The following is a 20,803-nucleotide window of genomic DNA, read 5'->3' on the forward strand; positions in this document are numbered from 1 at the left end:
AGTTAAAGTAAGATAACATGGAATACGTATTTTCGTAAACAAAGGTAATTCAAGTAAAAACGCCTGTTAAAATAAAATTGTTGATTTTGTATAAAATGTAAGTTGTCACCGGTGTTTCACATTTTGTATTTGTTTTTAGAATAATCATTTCTCAAAACCAGTGCACTGCAGGTTAGCGTTGTGGCCAACGTCCTGCAGTGCCGTAGTCTCCCCAGACGAGGTCGCTGTTTCACTCTGTCCATATGATCATTGAGAACATGGTGGTGGATCAGCAGCCAGTCAAGACAGCAGGATAACAACACAGCAGAGATCATTATTCCAAGAACTAAGGATTAAACACAAGAAATACATCTTTAAATATATGCAAAGACAACACCTAAGACTTCTGGCAGACCAAGAGAGAGAGAACAAAACTCGGATTTTACCTCGGAATTGTTTTTAGTGGAAATCTGGACCTGAGGTGGAGCTTTTTACTGGATTGCATTCTAGCTAGCTGGCTAACATGCAGCCCTAGTGTTTAGAAAAATCGCACAAAAACGAGACTCTGGGATATATATCAAACTGGAATTTGCATTGGCTGACACTATCTGCACCATTTCATCATCCAAATATTCGCGTGCAGTTGTGATCATGCTGGCATTCACCTTGCAGACATAGCTGGTTAGCTAGCTACCACCGAAGGACCGACTCGTTGGCGCAGCGGAAAGCCGACACCACGGCGCTTTTGGTCGGCCTCAGGACCAACGCCATGCCGCGGGTTGAACTCGGGCCCTCCGTAGAGCTCACTTCAGGAAGCTAACGCTAGCTGGAAATAGAAGGCCGCTTAGGTCTCAACAGTGGCTTTATGGTCGTTTTATCAAGGTGTTTATACTTTACTGTAGCCTAGTCAGCTGATTAGATAAGTGCACCTTTTACTTTTTATTCTGCTTTCGTTTTTATAAGCCCAGCGGCTGTACTAGCTAATGCCGGCTTATCTGATAATTAGCTATCTAGCTCATAGGCGAGTAATGCATAGAAACCCATAGGTTGTTGTTTACAAAGAACACAACAAGATACAGTTGAAAACGAGTTGGATTTGTGTTTTAATTTACTCATCAAACAAAGGTGCGTTATTGTGTAAATGGTGTTTGTTTGCAATTGCCAGCCACAGACGCATCAGTACATGTTAGATTTTAACACAATCCAAACAAGCATATGAATAAAATACGTGCCTCATTAAAGTAGCGCTTAGCTTGTGTGGGATGTAAACAAGTCACAGGTAAACAAGTCTGACTACGTTTAAGGTTGTTGGTTATTTCATTGAATGGTGTCACTACAACCAAGATGCTGCTGCGCTGTTATTTGGACCTCAGCTACTCTTGTTAAGTAAGTTGTTTTGAACGTATCTGTTCAGAATTAGCAGTAGACAGACACTGAAAGGCATGGGAGTTGTTGACCTCCTGGTGCATAGCGAGAAATATCAGCCATTCATTCATGATTGATGACCTTTGAGGAGGCAGACTGTCCTTTATCCATTTGCCACTAAAGCTGAGCCACTGCATAAAGCCTCTAACAGTCTTGTAGTATTTATTTTTTAACCACTAGTGAAGCTGAGGAAATTTTAGCTTTGGCAGCATTTTTCTTTCAAGTCCTACTGACACCTTGAACCACTGGGAGTGAATGAGAACATGAGGAGCACTCTGTCTGATCTGAACCAGCTCCCCAGTTGAAGATTTGATCAACAGAGAGGCCCATTGTGTGGACTGAAAACTGAAGAGGAAAGAGATGATGATGGGGATGATGATAAGAGAGGCCCAGTGACAGTGTTGATAGCCGCACCAGGAAGCAGAGGAGTGTCACAAGGCTACAGACATGAGTCTCCGCCAACCCACCTCCACGCTGGACAGGTAAGAGCCCCACATCTGCTAGGCTCACACAGTTTCTGTTTCTGTTAGAGATGCATCTCAATCCCTTGCTTAACAATGTAGTGCTCCCTGATCACACTGAGGTCCAGTCAGCTCTCTGGAAAAACTAGTCAGACAGGCTGTGTACTGGGAGGTGAGAAACCTGCTCTCTTGACAAGGAACAAGGGCAAAATACTGTATGACAATAGCCGCAGCCTGAGAATTCATACTTTAACATTTAAAAAAACAACACTTTCAAAAGTTCACACGCTTGTGGTCACCCTCACAGACATTTACCATATTTTAGCGTGTTAAATGAACAATAACACGAACTGTGAGCTTGAACAATAATGTCCTATGACTAATAATTAACATGCTCTGGGTGTTCTCCCGTCTGAACCTTTGACTCACTTACACAATCACGTATGTCCTTGTTTTCAATACCATAGATAATGAAATGTACATGGTATGGTAACTCTTAATTTGATACTCCTGAAACCAACTGCAACCCAGTTCACAGCGTTGTGACGTGAAATACAGGGTCACCAAAGGGCCAGCCCTGAGGGATTACAAAAAAAGGTAAACAATGAGGAGTGGCAAATCTATTTCGGTGCACTGGTATGCCATATTTAAAACGAAACAGCTACATCAACAAGGATTCAAGCTACATCAACAAGGATTCAAGATGAATGCAAGAAGAGGGTATATAATTGACTTAGTTTATTAACCTACGACTTCATTTTAAAGCAACTTTAAATAATAAAGCATTTCACTTTCATATGTTGTACATGTATCTAAACCCACAGTTGTATGTAACATGTTTTGGCGTTGTCACAGCAACTTAATGTGTCGCAAAGTGGGGGCTTAGTCCCTGAAGGTTCAGGGTTCATGGTTAAGAGGGGGATATTGAGATCGGTCCTATTCGTTGCTTGTATGTCGTGTCGTGACTCTTCACCTGCTGTGTTTATTATGTCACTGCTAAAACCTGATGCACCGTATTTCATCCTGTTCGTCATCGCACATCACCTCTGTGTTTCTGTAGATGCATCTTTGTCTTGATCATGTGTCTTTGCTGTTTCTCCTGCTGTCAACTTTTTCCCTGTGTATGTGTGTGTTTTACTTGTGCTTGTGTCTACCACTGTCCGTGTGTCATGTGACAGCAGGGCAGCCAATAAGAAAAACGCCCGTCCGTTCAGGTAGGGGAGAGAGAGAGCTTACGTCAGGGTTTGGGGTTCATAAAGACAGATTGTGCAGCTGCGGCAGCAGATTTCTCAGTGGCTGCGCTTGTTATTTCAGAGACTCAGGGAAACATCTACTAATTGTTTTCCTTATCAATTGAAGCATCCATTAATGTCTATAACAATCTTAGTTTCCCAAAATCTTATGTGTTGTGTTTATGTTGCTATTGTTTCTTTCAGTCTGATGCTGTGCACCGTTTTTGCATGCCAATTCATTCTCCAAACACCTGGTATATTTGCACAGTTGAGAGTTAAGATATGGTTTCACTAATACAGTATAACTAGTATTATACTATTTGTAGAATTTAGATTCCAGCACTGACTGAGTTGCATTGTTACAGACTTTTGGTATATAAACGTTTCAAACGACAAAATACATTGAAAATAGAAGGTGTCATTTCCAAAATCAACATCATGTTTCCAATCTTACAAAATATTCAGTTTTAATCTAAATTGTTGATGACTAGCCTTTCAAATAAAAAACCATGCTTGCTCTCCCACTTGCCGCACACAAAAGGAGGCATTCAGTAATCCAACAGCACCATAAAGGACATGTATCTATCGTATCACCGAATATCTAACAGGCTTTACAAGTAGAAAATGTGTCAGATTTTTTGTTCCAGCACTAATTGTCTCCATGTTGCAGCAGCTCAATATCTCCAGACCACATTTATGGATGAATTCATAAACCTTAACTGCGTTTTGCTCACCATTCATTGGATGCAATAATACCATTCACTCCATTATTTATACTGTGTGTCCTTGCGAAAGGCTCTTGAAAGTGAACGCTGCGCTCAGTGTTTACAGTGTGTATAAAGGGTGCGACTTGGACTCAGGTTCTGCGTGTCCTTTCACCTGAGTATTGGTCTTCATGCTGAATTTCTTCTCTCTCTTTTCTTTCTTTACCCGTCTCTTTCCTTCTATCGCTTTCAGCCCCTTTGCTGCTTGGTGAGTTTTCCCTTCGACTGCTTTGCTTGTTCCTTCTCGTGCAATTTCTCATATTCCCAGCACCTCTTACACCACTGACATATCTGACCTCTGACATACCTCTCTCCTCTTTTGTGTCCCAACTGTAAGATTCGTGTCTTTCCTTTTGGCCTGTTCTTTCTTTTTATTTATCTTGATTGTCATTCATTCATTCCCATCAGATATTCCCCCCCCCACTGCAACTACCGCCCGAAGAGCCTTTTTTTTTTTTAAATCAACCTGTGTTATTCTTGCATGCTAAACCTCGCTTCTCTTCAAACCCAGGCTCAGCAGTCTGACCATCGGAGACTCGGAGCGCAAAGCCTCTGCCGCCCAGCAGAGAGAGCCGATTGTGGAAATCCCTGCTGAGAGTACGGGTAACGACAACCTCCCTGCTTTCGTTTCAGGATTCATTTAAAATGTAAAGATATGAAATAACTCCCAAACCTCCTTCCGTCCTCCTCTCCCAGGCACTGGTCTTGTCCAGAGATGCGTGGTCGTGCAGAAGGACCAGCTCGGCTTCGGCTTCACAGTTTGTGGAGAGAGAGTCAAGCTGGTGCAGAATGTCCGACCAGGTGAGACGCGTGCGCCGCTGATGGGACTAAAACTGCCATGCAGAGTTACTATAAAACTGAAAGACAATGTAGTCAAATTGATCGATTTTTATAATTAAATTGACAAAAAGTAAAATGCAAAGCTAGTGTCGATGCTATCGAAACTGGTATTCAGTTATTTTACACAAAGATGCCCCAATTAAATGCGATGAAAAGGGTTTTTCATGAGATTATATTTAGTAAAAGAAAGATTTTGTGATTGAATTGACTAAAAGTCCGGATAAATAGTGTTCAGGTTCAAAGTTCAACATGACTTCGATGGTAAGGAGATGATAATGAGTTATTATATGGTAGCACGCCACACATTTTTGCTTCACTGCCATTATTTATTTGTACAGGTGGTGCAGCAGTCAAGGCTGGGGTCCAAGAAGGGGACCGAATCATAAAGGTTTTTACTACTTTTTATCCCAAGTAACCAATCTGACGGTCGTTAGTTTCCCGTTGTAATGTTTTTCTCTCTCTCAGGTGAACGGCTCGCTGGTGTCCTCCATGTCCCATCAGGAAGTGGTAAAGCTCATCAAATGTGAGTTTGAAATATGATTTATGTGTTTGGTTTATTCTGTTTATTTAGCCTGAATTTATCTGACTCCATTCCTGCTTTTTTTATTGTCCCACAGCTGGAACGTACGTCGCTCTGACACTACAAGGACCGCCCCCTTCAGCCACCTCCTTTCCCTTAGAGCCACTCTCCACAGACCTCACCAATCAAAGGAAGTCTCTGGGTGGGGAGGCCCCACCGCCTCCGCCTCCACCCTTGCCGTCCGGACTGAGCAGCACCCCATCGCAAAGAATCACAGGACCCAAACCACTGCAGGTAAACCAACTAATATTCAGAATGGATGTCCTACTTCCCAGCTGGCATTTTAAGAAATAATGTGACTCGCTTTTGTGTACATCGTCATATTGATTTGTTGTAAATTGTGTTTTTTAGGACCCAGAAGTACAAAAACATGCCACTCAGATACTCAGGAGAATGCTGGAGCAGGAAGAGGCTGAACTACAGGTAAACTCTCACTCTCTCTCACACACACACACTCTCTCTCACTTACACACACAGAAAAAGATGTCCCATTTTAGTTGCAATCCGTGACTGCAGCCTCCTGTACATGTGGACAATTTCTCCCCTTATGAAATACTCCTGTGGTCTACTTAACCCCCTTGTGGCGCCGTGCTTTGCAGGAGTTGATGGAGGAGCAGTTGAGGAACCCGTCGTTGTCACTGGGGGAGCGAATAGAACGAGCAAAGAGGAGAGCTCACCAAGTCAGGGTCAAGATTCAGCAAGATCAGGTGAGCAGACATGACTTATTTTTTCTATACGTGTGATTTTATACTCCCTGAAAATGTTTTAGAGCAGGCAACACGATGAGGAAAAAACCTCTAAAGGTTCAAAATGAATTGGCCTTAATGCAGTTTCCTGCCATAACTACAACACTTTTTAGTTAAAACAGGTTCCGAGGGTTTCACATGTTGTCTATGTGCCTGGTTTGTTGCCCCCGTTTGGCCCAATTTCATCATCTTTTCTTTCTGCTTCTCCAGGACGGGACACGGTCAGAATGTGCCACGAGCTACGTCATAGCAGGAGAAGGTCTGTGTATCTCTTTATCAGTAAGCGTATTACAAAGCTAACACATTAGCGCTAATGATTAGCATGCACACATACCGGTCTAATGTGTCTATAGATCAGCAGAAAATGCTCTTCCATTCTTAAAATCACTAGAAATCTTATTATTAAAAGGCTGAATTTGGATTTTCTGTTGTGGAATTCACAGTTTTACTCACCTCTAAGGTCATAGACACAAAAAATAAACAACAAAGCGGCTTTTCTAGTCGTGTAAAACGTCTCTTTGCTCTGGCAGGTCGACTATCGATGGACTCCAGCGAAGGCGACGTGGAGGTAGGCTTTTTTTCATCCTTTCTTTAATAACTGGTGAGGTTGTATGTGATGGTCCCACTCATCCCGCCCCCCTCGTCCTCCCTCCTTCCCTCCCTTCCTCCCTCCCCAGGCCTTTGAGAGTCCCCACTCCTCCCCCTCATCCTCCTTCAGGACCCCACAACACCGCCGGCAGAACTCCGACACACACACCCTGTCTGACTCGGTGAGATGGACACACACTTTTACTTTAACCTCGATGACCCCTAAAAAGATGAGGCAAAAGCTCTGTTCTGTTTTAAACCAAAAAACACACTTCTAGTCATTTCTCAGGATCCTCGAGTGTGTGACTGAGTGCTTCTGTGTGTGTGTGTTCAAAGGGTGGGAAGGCCCAGATCATCGGCCCCGAGGAAGAGGATGAAGAAGATGACGGCTATGCATTTAATGAGGTGAGAAGTTTTTTAGTTTTTTGCAAATGTTCTTTCCCCGTCTCTATTTTTCGGTCTGTTCCCTCCATTTATAAATGATTCCTTCTTTCTCTGTCGTCCTCTCAGATGGACGGTCCATTCCAGGACATCGAGCTGTTGAAGTCCCGGCCGGCACACATGGCGGTGTTCATGAGATACGTCTTCACACAGCTCCTGGACCCCAACCCTCTGGTCAGTCTACTTTAGATTTTATATCAGATTTGAACTAAATGTATTGGTGTTCATTTTGTCCACTTTTTGTAATGTTAGTCTTAGTCAATATTTTTTTGTCATATTTAGTCAAGTTTAGTGAAAAGAAAAGGGAATTTTACTCTTAATAAAGTCAAAAACAATCCTTTTATTCATCAGCTTATATAAGGGTTGTTTGTGAACTCCATTTGAAGTTACCCCGAGTCCTCTCTTCATGATAACTCATTTACTCACTGTTTCTCGCACTAAATTAACACTACATGTGCGTGTGTGTCCACAGCTGTTCTACCTGTCGGTGGAGGCCTACCTGGGCTCCAGCCCTAAAGACGCTCGTGCACTTGCCCCTCAGATCTGCTCCCACTTCCTGGACCCTGATGCTGTACGTACCAAGTGATTTTGCACTTGTTGCTTTATCTGTTATATCAAAGCAATGTGTGTTGTGCTAAAACAATTCTCTTCTTGGTATAAGAAGAAGCTAAATGTTTACCCTACCTCTCATACCATTTCCTTTATTAGATACAGCAAATTCTCTTTGTGTTCTTGTGACTAAAAAACCTGCTTTTTCTTTCTTTAGCCCCTGAAAATCAAAGTACGAGAGGAGTATCTCACAGATATAGGTAAGACGACTAAATATCAGTCTTGTCGTTGGCTTATCCACTTGTTTTGAACAACTGGAAAATAATCTCGGTGACAGATTCATTTAAAGGTTGAACAAAAACCCAGACAGACTATGTTAGCCTGTATGGAAGTGAACCCCGCTGACACGATGTCCTTGTCCCTTTTTTTAGAAAGCCGGCTTCACGCGCAGGAGGACATCAGGGGCCCTCTGTCCGAGCTGCAGCAGCAAGTACTGCCGGACATCCAGGACCAGATCCAGGACTACAGGTACTTCACTGAAGGCTGAGAATACTTAGTCATGACCCTGAGAAGAACTGAGGAATATTATTCCCCCCCTCTTGTGATTATTGTCTAAATAGACAGCTATGGAGACATAGAGCGCCTACATATTTTTGCATACAACATTTCTAAACTCTTTCAGGGATGCAAAAGAAGTGCAGCCATCGTTAGCTTTCATCAGTGTAGATGCGAACAAGTTAAAGTGTAAGGCCCTTAACGATTGTGTTTCTGTGTCTCGTAGGAACAAGCAGATGATGGGCCTCGGCTCTCTGTTTGGAGAAGGGGACCTGCAGCAGCTAGATGGAGACCCGGTGAAAGAGAGACAGGTGGTGGACAGACAGGTCACCGCCCTCTGGGAAATACTGTGAGTCTGGGGCTTGCTCAAATACAAAAACGTGCAAAATTGCAACAATTCTTTGCAAATGAGTGGAGATCTATTCCTTCACTTCTACAAATCTTCACACCAATGCCGAACTATCAACCAGAACTGTATTTCTAGGTGAAATACACCTGTTCACTAATCAAACATTGGTTTACTTTTAACATGTGGCTGTTATCATGTAGTGAATATTAAATGGCACACACTAAACCAGGCTACCCCGCCAAGAGGCTCAATAAAATAGTTATTACAAAGCGACAGAGGAGCTCTCCCAAGCTATCATAACAAAGGTCGGCTAACCTGGAAACCACATGACGTTCCCTCCTTCGACTTTACACACACACACACACACATACACCCCCACAGGTCGCTTCCCATCACATGACTGCTGCACCGCAGTTCTTTTACCTTTTGCGTACACCTGGATTTAACTCTTGGAGATTTAAACTGGACATCGCTTGTTGTTTGCGGCGTTAACAGCCTTTTTATGTCTCTCTCTCTGTTCCCGCTCCAGATCAAAGCACGAAGAGGACAGAAGGTAAAACAAGTGTCCACTTAATTCTGTCCGTTTGTAACACCTTCTCTTTGTTTGTTTTTCATCGTGCTCTTTTTCTCCTCGTGTTTGTCTTCACTCTCTCATTATATCTCTCCTCCCCCTCTGCTCCTCTTCCTCAGTTCTCCCCTGGCGTCGGCCGTTCACCTGTACCTGCGGCATTCTGGTATCAAGCTAAGAGACTCCAAGGTCTTCCCTGGCCTGAGCACAGAGAAGGAGAAGTGGCTCGCCTTTTTAAAGACGAAAAAGGTAACTGCCCTCTAAGAAAAATAAGTGTGACGCTATGATGGGAGGCTAGTGTCAGGTAAAATCCATTATTTTAATTGAGTAAGTACATTGAAATTATGCAAAACCTGAACACATTTTGATTTGTGTTTACGGTACCAGCAAAGGAAACTATTTTTGAGCAATGCCGTGAAAATCGTCTTTATCTGAGTTAAATGAGGTGTCAATCACCGAGATAAAAAAAGGTTTCACTTTTAGAGCTTGGCTGTTTTTGCCACTTGATTTGTTTGTCCCTAAACTGTGTCTACACGGTCCCACTTAAGTATAACTGTGGAGCAACAGTTTCGGTTAAGCAAACATGTATTTGCACAGATTAGTCACATATGTCTCTAAACTAAAAACATGCACCGTTAATAAAACACAAATGAATAGAAGTCTCTGAAAATAATGAGGTATTACTGCTTAATGAAATGATTTTTGTGTCTTTATCACATTAAATGTAACTTTTGAGCTGCAGTTTTAGATAAACAAACATGTATTTGCACAGATAATAAGAGAACAATTTATGGAAGTCTCTGAAAATAATCAGGTAGTTCTGCTTAGTCACATATGCCTCTAAACTATGTCTTTATACCATTGAAATGTAACTTTTTAGCAGCAATTTTAGATAAACAAACATGTATTTGCGCAGTTAATAAAACACAAATGAATAGAAGTCTATGAAAATAATATACATGTTGGTTATGACTGACGGTTCTCTTCTCCATAGCTGAGTGGTACCAAGAAAGAGAAAGATGGAGAGGATAAAAAGAGGAATCCCATCCTGAAGTACATCGGAAAACCCCGGAACTCCTCCCAGTCTAGTAAATACAAACACACACACACACACACATGCTCTAGTTCACTGCAGATGGCTCATGCCAGTGGCTTCATTGAGGGACATTTCTAACTATAAATCAATATTAAAACCTGACATCTAAACCCAGTTCAATGTCAAAATGCTTCATCACTTTTGGTTTATTCTTCTTATCATCACTCTAGTTTCTCGAGTACATTTACATTATTTATTATGTGGACATGAGTGTGTGAGAGGTCATCATCAGCTGACGGTATTGGTTCACTGGCACATCAGATCACAGTCACACGAACACAGACAAGCGCTGCTCCCTCTCATTGTGTTTGTCAGACGGTATTGATTTATCTGTGCCCTCTGTCTGCCCTTTTTATCGCTTTTCCATTGTGTGTGTGTTTTTTTATTGTGTCTTGTTATTTCATTGTTTCTTTTTGGTTTATTTTGTTTTTTTTAGCATTCCATGTCCCGTTGTCACCCACCGAAGGTATATCTTTTTTTTATTTTGATGTCATGGCACTTTTGTTAACTGTAGCTTTTTCGACAAACATGCAATGAATTTAATAACGATGGTATCGTGCTGTAACAATAAAGCACAACGTGTGTGTGTGTGTGTGCAGTCCGTCCTGGCAGTGTGAGGAACATCATTCAGCAGTTTGAGAACCACACAGAGACGGGGGAGGAGGGGGGAGACCCCGCAGACCCCCCGAGGCTCTCCACCAGCAGCCTGGGAGAGGACAGCATGGACAGGTACTCCATCAGCATGAAGTGTGTCAAAATAGTTGTCATTAAAAAAGGTTGAATTATCATTTTCCATTTATGGAGGGTAGGAGCTTTCTCCTTTCCAATTTTGCAATTTCAGTTTCTTAAAGACTAATGATGAAAAACTATTTGCTGTGTAGCAAAAACGTGTAGCCTGATTCCAGTGTTGCTAATTTAGAGGGTTTTTTTACGCTCTCTCTCTCTCTCAGCCCCACGGTCTTGGTGCGTCTGGCACGCAGCGAGTCGTTGAAGGCTCAGGGTGAAGGCCGTCGGCGGGGCGTCGTCTCGGGGACGGAGTCTGTCCCTCGCTCTCGTAGCGACGTGGACATGGAGGACTGCGGGGAGGAGAGGGAGGGGCCGGGCCTCAGGCCGCTGCAGCACAGCGCGTCGTCGTCTGCCTCCAGCAGCTCTGCACGGTACACATTGAATATGGGTTTTTTTCACCTACCTCAGGAAACATCTGAAATGCCTTAGTTACTCAGATATAGATCCTTCTTTAGTACTACAGCAAGGGATATACAGAGAAGGAAGTATTTAGATATCGTACTTAATTAAAAGTAGAGGTACCGGAGTGTAGGAATACTCTCCTGCCTTTAAAATGTTCCTCAAAAGGAAAGTATTAGCATCAAAATCTACATAAAGCAGCGACAGTAAAAGTAGTCACAGTGCAGATTTCAGAAAAATATCTCTGATATGTTTTATAATTACTGATCATTAAAGTGTTCTCAAAGCTGGTAAAGGTGCAGCTAGTTTTAATGACTCTGTATACTGCCTAGCAACTAAAGGAATTAAATACATGTAGTGGAATAAAAGTACACCATTTACCTCTGAATTGTACAGTGCTTGAATTAATCTTCTTGTTTACTTTACACCATTGGGGATTATAGCTATTCTAAGCCTCCAAGGGTCATACTCACCCCTTTTGATTTCAAACACCCCGGACATCACCCCCCCCCCTGGAAGCGCAGGTTCTCACCTCATGCAATCTCTCTCTCTCCACTCTTTCTCACACTCAGGTCTCTAGAGAACCCTACACCCCCATACACCCCTCGGTCTAGACGCAGGTGAGTCATCCCGGTAGATGATCAGTGATCACAAGTAATAATCTGGCAGGAAATTAGGTGTCTGACTTCTTTTCAACAGTGAAGATGAAACGGTTTGGTCCTCTAGAAAGAATTGGCGTCTTCGGTCGCCCTACAATGTTAGATTTGTTTTGTTTGAGCGATGGTGGTATTGAATCTGTGCTTTTCTCTCTGTCCCTCCCTGTGTGTGTGTGTGTGTGTGTGTGACTCTGCAGGAGTGTGGACTCGCCGCTGGCCCTGCTGCCGGACGCTGCAGCCCTGGAGGAGGAGCTGTGCGACGGGCAGAACTGGCAGGACACGGTTCCTCCTCAGCTCCTCGCCTCGCTCAGTCCCCGGGAGGTGGAGAGACAGGCGGTCATATACGGTACGAGTCAAATACAACACACATGAGATCTTAATATGGGTGTTATTATCGTTTAACCTGACACTAAACATTACGAGAACTCCTTTGAAGGTGGTGCACTGATAAGGGATAGGATTTTATTGCTTCCCTTTTAGCGATTCGGTTCTTTATTCATTCTCTAACCCTCCAAATATAAACTCAGTAATATCTCACTGGAAACAACGCTAAAATGAGCGAAGTTTGAGTTTCCAATTAAGCTGAACAACTACTACTTAAAGGTTGTTTTAGATTGATTGTGACAGTTTGCCCTGATGTTAATACCCCCCCTCAGAGCTCTTCACCACCGAGGCGTCCCACCTGCGCACCCTGAGGGTCCTGGACCAGGTGTTCTTCCAGAAGATGAGGTCTGTGCTGAACTCTGATGAGCTGGCCTGCATCTTCCCCAACCTGCCCCAGGTCTACGAACTCCACGGTCAGTGAGCGTGTGTGTGAACATTTCCAAGTCTGGTCGTACATACAGTATGTGTAGCTGCATATTTCTGGATGTCAGCAATTTAGGCTAGGTTCAAAGTAAGAAATGGAACTTTGAAACAGTGTAAAAACCTAAATTTGAGGACGGTGCGTGTCTCCGTGTGAAATGTAACAGTATCACTGCGTTCTGCTTCCTCTGTTTGCACAATAAAGTGAGTCGTCCTTTGAGTCAACATGCTCTCAGGGCCGTATGTGTGCTAGGTAAATAATAATAAGTGAGGCAAATACTAAGGGAAGGTTGTCAGCGTTGTAACCTCAGCCTGCAGATTTGTTAAGTCAATATGTGCTCTGTGCTTTAATTAAGAGACATTCTGAAAGTATATGATGTGATTTTATTCGACTAGCATAGTTTTTATCATCTGTTTCTTAAGCTGTTAGCCTTGCATTGCCTTGATTATACTTTGTATTAAATGGTAGTATCTGAAATGATGTAACAGCCTCATCAATTTGTTTTGACTCTGTTGTTTCTTTGCAGCGAGTCTATGCGAGGCGATGAAGAAGCGGAGAGAAGCCCCCACCGTTCAGGACATCGGGGACGTTATGCTGGCCAGGGTGAGCACCACCACCTTCACTTCACCCTCCAGCCTCTCTTGTCAGCAGCAGGTGTTTGTGTGCAGGATTTAAGTGTTAACAGTGGCGTTTGTGTTCCCAGTTTGAAGGGGCGGCGGGGGACGAGTTTCAGGAACAGGCGTCGCAGCTGTGCAGCCAGCAGTCTCAGGCCCAGGAGCTCATCAAGAACAAACAACGCAAGGACCCTCGCTTCGCTCACATCATACAGGTACACACACACACTGTGACTGACATGTGCATGCTCCTCTTCCCAAATCAGTGAAAAATAAGGCTAAGACTCTTACTGAATAAGTCTTGTGCAGTGGACATAATATCTGCTTCTGATATAAGTTGCTCGTGTGGATTTATTTAACTTGTATATTAGTTTCAGACACTTTTACTGATATATAGCTCAGATTCCTCTCCATGGATCTTTCTTTGCCTTACATCCTTTTTTTCCTGGCTTTGGTTTAGGAGTGTGAAGCGAGTCCTCACTGTCGGAGGCTGCAGCTCAAAGACCTGCTGGTGTCTGAGATGCAGAGACTCACCAAGTACCCCCTGCTGCTGGACAACATCATCAAACACACAGAGGGTGAGGACTGAACAGATGAATCGACACTGATAACATGCCAAAAAAAGTGGAATTTCTAACGTCAGTATTGTTGATCTTTTAGCCGGTTCGTCGGACTTCCCCTCACTTCAACGTGCCCAGGCTTGTTGCCGAGGGATACTGCAGGCGGTGAACGAGGACGTCAGGGAAACAGAGCACCGGCAACGCCTCAGCCAATACCAACGCAGGCTGGACGCTGCGCCTCTATTCAAGGTAGTCGGATAATTAATGTAACCCCCTGATTTACCGCACTGTTATAGCTGGTCTATTGTTTGCCTTTACTCTCTACATACTCACTGTGTTTGTTTCCTCCTCTGCCTCACAGAGTCTGGACCTCACCACGAAGAGAATGATCCACGAAGGTCCTCTCACGTGGAAAGTCAGCAAAGATAAGCAGATCGGTCAGTACCTCGCTGTGGAAACAGACAGTCATCAGTTTGTTTCTGTGCCTCTCTCGCTCACATTATCTGTATCCCTCCATCAGAGATCCAGGCGTTGCTGCTGTCCGACTCCCTGGTGCTCCTGCAGCGGGGCCCGGACGACCGGCTGCTGCTCAGGTATCCATCCCGCTGGCTGGGGGGAGGCGGGGGAGGCAGCGGGGACAGCAAGACGTCCTTCAGCCCTCTGGTGAAGCTGGACTCTCTACTGGTCCGCTCCGTAGCTACAGGTCAGTAACGCTCACCTTGATATTTGAGATTCCTCTCTGGCTTTTTTGATGATATGTAATGGTGTTGTGATTTCTCCCCAGATAACAAAGCCCTCTACCTGATCAGCACCACAGAGAGGCAGATCTACGAGCTGGTGGCCGGGACCGCGTCGGAGAAAAACACGTAAGCTCTTTTCCAAGAAATTTAAACTGTATTTAATTAAGACCCATTGAGATTTACAAGAGGGACAAGCAATGTAATAAACCTATCAAGAATCTCTAAAATATGTCGGGATTTTGATTAGATTCCTGAAAACCCATTGGCGTATCAAACACTGCATTCCAAATGTATTTTGCGAAGAATCAAAACGCTGTCTTTCCCAGAATCTGGTATTTATGCTTATTGAGCATCCGTGTTTTCCTTCAGCCCTTAGAAACGTTTGTCTTTGTGTTACAGCTGGAAAGATTTTCTTGAAAAGACCCTGTCATCGTCCGGCGGTTCATCCCCCCTGATCAATCACGGCTCCATGCCTATATCGTGAGTAATTCTTAAGTCTACTTCGTTTTGTATTTAGTTTTTCATTTGAATATTTACTTTGTTTGTTTGTTTGTTTACTCCCTTTCATATCCTAAATGAACATTGTGTTTGTATCTCCTCCAGCTCCTCCAGTCTACGCAGTGCGTCCCCAGTGTCAACTAGCAGCAATGTCTTTGCAGGTAATTAAAATCCCCCCCCTGAACTGTGTGCAAATACAGATCTCTCTGGCTGAATCACTTAGTTGTTTTTTTCCGTAATCTTCCAGACAACTCCATAACGGAGCAGTCAGATTCCATGGAGACTCATTCCTCCAACGACGACATCGGGCTCTCCGCACACACACCTACGGACCAATCGGAAGCTTTCATCTGCGGCGAAGGAGAAGCAGTGGGTGTGGCCGAGGCCGCGTTACAGGACGGTGAGAAACAAACCCATCTGTTACATTTGATGGTTTAACATGTAATCATCATATAGGATTTTAATAACAATTATAGTTCTTTCCAGGTTTATAACTTCTACATCTACTATCTACTTAGAGGATTTTCTAAACGTTTTGCTGTTGTCTCCACAGTTGAAACACTAAGGCAGCTCATTTTACGAGATCTGGACGAGGACGGTTGGAGCCACGATTCAGATGACACGCCCACCAACGAGACGACAAATGAAAAGAGCTCGTTCAGCGAGAGGCAGCGGCCACAGTCTCTGGAGACTGTCCTCAACTTCAGCCCCAGCGAATGGGAGGCGGAGCCTGAAGAAGAGGCTCCGCCCCCTGACGCTGAGCCACCCAGCAGTGTTCAGGTGGTGAGGAAAGGTAACGGATGCATTTTAATTTTCCCAAAAGGCTGGCTGATTTTTTTTTGGGGGTGAAATCTGGGTGTCTTTAATGGCTGCCTTCCTCTGCATGTTTCTCTTCACTTGGGTGATTCATTAATTTGTTTCTCACACACTTTATCTTCTCTTTTCTTCTGTCTGCTTACACTTCACAACACACTACTTCCACACGCACTTTTCCTCGTCACACATCTGTCCTCTTAGCTGTGGTTGCGGGTCCTTCTTCTTCTTCTTCTGTCCCTGACGACATCACTGCTGATGTCACACTCCCCTCCGACCAATCACGCGGGCGTAGAGGCGAGGCCACCACGCAGGGTAATGTCGTGCTGTAGTTTTATCAGAGGATTAGATTATATATTTTATGTACATTTCGGATAATTATCAAGATGATTGCTGGAGAATATCATCCTTGTGTCAGAGTTACCTCTAAAGCAAAACCACTCTCTGCTCCAGGGAACATGTTCTACCTAGTGATGCCTACAGAGCAGGGAGAGAGCGTCACCGATGACCTCAACGACCCTCCTACTCCCACCGCCAGCCACTTCCCTCAGCCTCTGGAGGGAGTGACATCCCCGCACGCCGAGGAAGAAGTACCCGTCTGCTTTTCCCACCAATCAGAGGCGATGCAACTGGAACAGGAAGAGGAAACGGGCCAATCGCAGCAGAGTCACGTGATCAAAAATGTGGACGAGATTTTCCACACCATCGAGGGGCTGACAAGCAAGTTACGCCAGCTGAAGGTGAGCTTGAGTTCAGCTTGTCCGACAGCTTGTCGCCTGGTTCCTCTTGTAACTTCCTGCATCTTTCTCCCTCCTCAACAGGAAATAGAGGATTCCCATCACACGCTTTTGAAAACCCTCAGAGAGCCGATCAATCAGGAGTCCCAGGACCAGCAGTGTCCGTCGGCAACCGTCTCCAGAACGCCGTCTCTGGACCGCGGCTCGGGGGACGGTGAGGAGCAACTTTAACAATTTACAAAACAAGGATTGAAGATGCATTCCTCTGTAAACTCAATTTGTTTTTCCTTGATCCCCGCCAGGCAAGGAGGGAAGTCCAGCAGAGCCCAAGATTCAGTCGACGGGATTCTGACGTCGCTCCGTCTCGGTTGTTGGCGCACTGATATGAGTCTCGGGCCCCTGAGCCCCGCCTCCCCTCACCCTTTCCTCCCTGCATGCACCGGCCATTCCATCAGAGCCCAGGACGGACCGTAGCTGTGTTTTTTTTGTTTCCCGTTTCCCTGGAATACAAGGAAACGAGCCGGATCCACCAGGATCTCTGAGGTCAGCACAACTTCTCGGGAGGAAAAAGTATGAAGGAACAACAAAAGGCACGAGACAAGTTGACCGGTGAAGAGAAAGGTGGAAGAATTGAAAGTGGAAAAGAAGTTAGATTTTTGAAGGAGTTGTACGTCTTTTGTTTAAAGAGCTGGTTGAAGAAACGGAGCCGAAAAGTGTCGAAATATTAATTTAAGAAAAAATCTGAAGGGACCCATCACCCCTGCACTTTACCCACAATGCATCCCTCTGTCATGGACAAATCAGGGACTGGAGATGCCACTGGCTTTCTTTAGGGGCTGACATTTGAGCCAAGATGGCCTCCGGGGGGTCCCCTCCCCCGCCTCCACTGGTTGCTTTACACTGATTCACCTGCCACCGTGGCCGAAGGACTGTGTCTATATAATTCAGGTTATTTGCACTGGGTAAGGAAACCAACACATCGTTTTTATTTCTCATTAAGCTCAGATTCATATCCTCACACTGTGGGACAAACTCTAACGTGTCATTGGGAGCACTGACATATCCTCCAGTCTGTTTTTACTCAGCATTCATTGTTCATGTCGTTCATTTTGAAACCCTACTGCGCTGTTTACTACTGAAATGCTGGCAGGTTTTATTTTTCAGCGCTGCTTCAGAGGCGTACAGGGATCCCGGGCGATAAACGAGCCCAGTGGATCCTCGCCGCCCTTCTGATCATGTCGCGTTTGGGAGATTTGAGAATGCTTTGGGAGAAGACGGGCAATGTTGTGTGTGAGGAAAGAGGAAGACAATTCGAGATTCAAACTTGAAAACAACTCAACGTGTGTCCCTCAATCAAACCGCTGCCAAAAATCGCAACTGACATCGCCTGTCCACACTTTGAGATTTAGTGTGTGTAGATGCCACGGTCGATACTGTGAACCAGCAACTCTTCACTTCTCCAGCAGTCACAGTTACATAATGTGCATAGCCACCCAGCCAAAGCCATGAAAGGACTGCGCTCTGTACCGAGTAACTTTCCAGACCCCCTCCCCCCCCCCCCCCCACCACCACCATCACCACCACCACCACCACCCTCCTTTAACCAACCTGTATTTATTAGATAAATAAGAAAGCTTTGAAAAACTCCACATATTCTCCAAGTAAAAGAAACTGCTTCAGTATATGCAAATGTTAAATTAGCAAGAAATAATTTAATGGGATCGTGTGACATTTTGGGAAACACTCGTATGCAAAGGCTGATAACGCTAGCAGCCACTTAGCTTAGCTTCGCACACAGACTGGAAACGATGGACACAATTAGCCTGGTTTGGTCTAAAGGGAGCTAATACCACCCATGAGAATCTCTAAAGGTCACAAATGAACACGCTTGATCTCATTAGTTCCTGCAGTATGTCTGGTGATACTGCACCTGAACACACCAATGTTCAACAACTATGATTTATTGTGTGGATTTGGGAACGTTATAGGTTCTGTTGGGTGGGTTTTTGTTAGCTTAAGGCAGGCTAAAGCTAGCCGTTTCCACTGTTTCCAGTCTTTACGCTAAGCTAACCCGCTACTGGTTCCAGCACAGTCCTACAAACAGTCCGACACAAGAAAGCAAATAATCTCAAACTATGTGGAAGTTATTTTACAAAGGGTTTTGAACGCTAAGGCACGTTTACCAGCAGAGGCTGACACTAAAGCTTTTTCCCTCAAATCTTGAACTTAATTGATTACACACTAAACTGCAAATATATATTTAAACTCTTACAAGGAAGGAATTTGATTTACTTTGTACTGTTTAATTATTTTTCTCCTATCAAGCTAACTGAACTGGATTTTATTTGAGCTGGTTTCAAATACTAACTGACTTTAGAGAGTTACCGACAATACACTACCACACTGATGACCAGGAGCCAGGTATATTTACCCACTACAAGCTGAATTCTACTTTTAAAAGGACATTTCACTGCCTGGTGGAGGGTTTTCGCTCTTTAGCCAACACACCCTGAACGAGTTTTTAATTAGAACTGTCACATGGCCATCATATGAACAAAAAAGAGATTTTCAAGTTAAAAATCACAACTTTTGACGGCCAGGGCGGCTGATTTTCGCAGCTGACCCCGGATTCACCTTTAGATATTAGTGCTAAAACGTTCTACAGAAGTGAAATGTCTTTCCAGAGGTGTTATAGGGAACATGTTGTCTCTACATTATGGCTGCCTATTTTCCAGCACCTCAGACCAGAAGTGTTCTCAAGAAGAAAGACTCCTTTGTTTTTAAAAGCGTCCATGCCAAGCTATGGACACACAGTCATCACATGCATTTTATGTGCCGTTCATAAGGTGGCACAAAGAAGTCAATATCTTTCCTTCTCTTCGACAAATCTTACTTTTTCTTTCCTCCCACCTCTAACTATAGCATTTTTCATCTCCAATTTCTACCTCTACACTTGAACTTCTCCATAACTTCCATGATTTCTTCTTTCCATTGTACATTTACATCAGTGTTGTGGCCCTAAAAAAAGAAAACGAGTTATAACCGATTCCTCTTTTTTTATATAAAATATGTTGCACAAACAAACTTCCCTGCACGGTGCAAACTACTGTATGCATACACACGTCTTTAACTATCATCTCATGGTTTATTTTGTGTCTTTAAAAAAAAAAAATCTTGTTCACTCATGTAATATAGAGAGATCAGACCCACTTGTTTTATATATGTTCAGTTTTTTCTGTAAAGCCTTAGTCCTCGTCTTTGATTTTATTTTTGTAGATATGATTTGAAAAAAAAAGGATGTATAAATTATTTTCTTCTCCCTTGTTTTTAAAATTGATGAGATTGTTTAGCTGCACAGAAGGAAACGAGAATTCAGATTCATTTGTTTTGTGAGATTAAAAAGAAGCTGGAAAAAGAAATGTGGGTTGCGAGTTTTTCATCTTTAAACCGGGTTTAATTGTCACCCTTTAATTATTAATCGTATTTCTTTAAGTGAGAGTTCAACTTATACATTTTAATATGTTGTATTCCCTTATTAGGAAAGGGTTAAGGATCTCTAAATCTCATAGCTTTTCATGGTTCAACATGTTGAACGTAGCAGGAAATGAACTTTTGTTATGGAAATATAAGGCTTATATCAATTATTTTTTACCACAAGCACGTACATTTCCTGAAGCAACAAGAGGTACAATTGGAAATGTATTTATTCAATTGTAATTTTTGTGTTGGATCCATTCATGCTGAAGGAAAACTGATTGAATGATTTCCGGTTTTAAACGATTATCTAATCGAATAGCAAAGTACAGGGTAGCATATCTCCTTTATGTGAAGTTTGAAAACGTATACCTACAATACAAATGTGTTTCCTTTTTAAAGACAGCCGACATAAACAAACTTAAGTTTTGTGTGGCGTCTTTGTTACTTCATAAAAACAATCATCTTAAGTTTTATTTTTGAATTCCCCTCCACGGAAGCTGTGATTTTTGAATATCGGTTTTATTTTGAAAATCCATCCCGGAAGC

General features: G+C 43.5%; 1 protein-coding gene across 4 annotated transcripts; it reads left to right on the forward strand.

The window, feature by feature from the left end:
- Positions 1-219: 219 nt before the first annotated feature.
- arhgef11 (Rho guanine nucleotide exchange factor (GEF) 11) lies at positions 220-20,200 on the forward strand. 4 transcript variants are annotated; one of them, XM_063894918.1, is made up of 42 exons: positions 222-1,886; positions 4,055-4,069; positions 4,373-4,464; positions 4,558-4,662; positions 5,040-5,089; positions 5,167-5,224; positions 5,319-5,515; positions 5,633-5,704; positions 5,881-5,988; positions 6,238-6,286; positions 6,558-6,595; positions 6,705-6,797; positions 6,952-7,020; positions 7,126-7,230; positions 7,529-7,627; positions 7,823-7,865; positions 8,037-8,133; positions 8,387-8,509; positions 9,039-9,062; positions 9,200-9,326; positions 10,072-10,165; positions 10,610-10,639; positions 10,773-10,902; positions 11,124-11,330; positions 11,931-11,978; positions 12,212-12,360; positions 12,671-12,811; positions 13,346-13,422; positions 13,523-13,648; positions 13,894-14,011; positions 14,094-14,242; positions 14,355-14,430; positions 14,514-14,696; positions 14,778-14,859; positions 15,133-15,213; positions 15,337-15,392; positions 15,479-15,631; positions 15,785-16,024; positions 16,249-16,359; positions 16,498-16,784; positions 16,866-16,995; positions 17,084-20,200. In XM_063894918.1, exons 1-42 carry the CDS (start codon positions 1,852-1,854, stop codon positions 17,131-17,133), a joined length of 4,317 nt encoding a protein of 1,438 aa, XP_063750988.1. In that variant the 5' UTR covers positions 222-1,851; the 3' UTR covers positions 17,134-20,200. The 4 variants fall into 4 exon arrangements, with proteins under 4 accessions (XP_063750991.1, XP_063750988.1, XP_063750990.1 ...); XM_063894920.1 differs by lacking the exon at positions 4,055-4,069 and having other exon boundaries at positions 223-1,886; positions 4,373-4,458; XM_063894919.1 differs by lacking the exon at positions 4,055-4,069 and having other exon boundaries at positions 238-1,886.
- Positions 20,201-20,803: the final 603 nt, after the last annotated feature.

Source organism: Eleginops maclovinus, chromosome 11, assembly GCF_036324505.1.
Source record: "Eleginops maclovinus isolate JMC-PN-2008 ecotype Puerto Natales chromosome 11, JC_Emac_rtc_rv5, whole genome shotgun sequence".
NCBI lineage: Eukaryota > Metazoa > Chordata > Actinopteri > Perciformes > Eleginopidae > Eleginops > Eleginops maclovinus.

Excerpts from the sequence above, each read along its gene's own strand:
- arhgef11 (XM_063894918.1), top strand. The coding sequence starts at position 1,852 with ATGAGTCTCCGCCAACCCACCTCCACGCTGGACAG. Across the intron at positions 5,090-5,166 it reads AAGGGGACCGAATCATAAAG|GTGAACGGCTCGCTGGTGTC; the intron begins GTTTTTACTACT and ends TCTCTCTCTCAG. Across the intron at positions 10,903-11,123 it reads GGAGAGGACAGCATGGACAG|CCCCACGGTCTTGGTGCGTC; the intron begins GTACTCCATCAG and ends TCTCTCTCTCAG.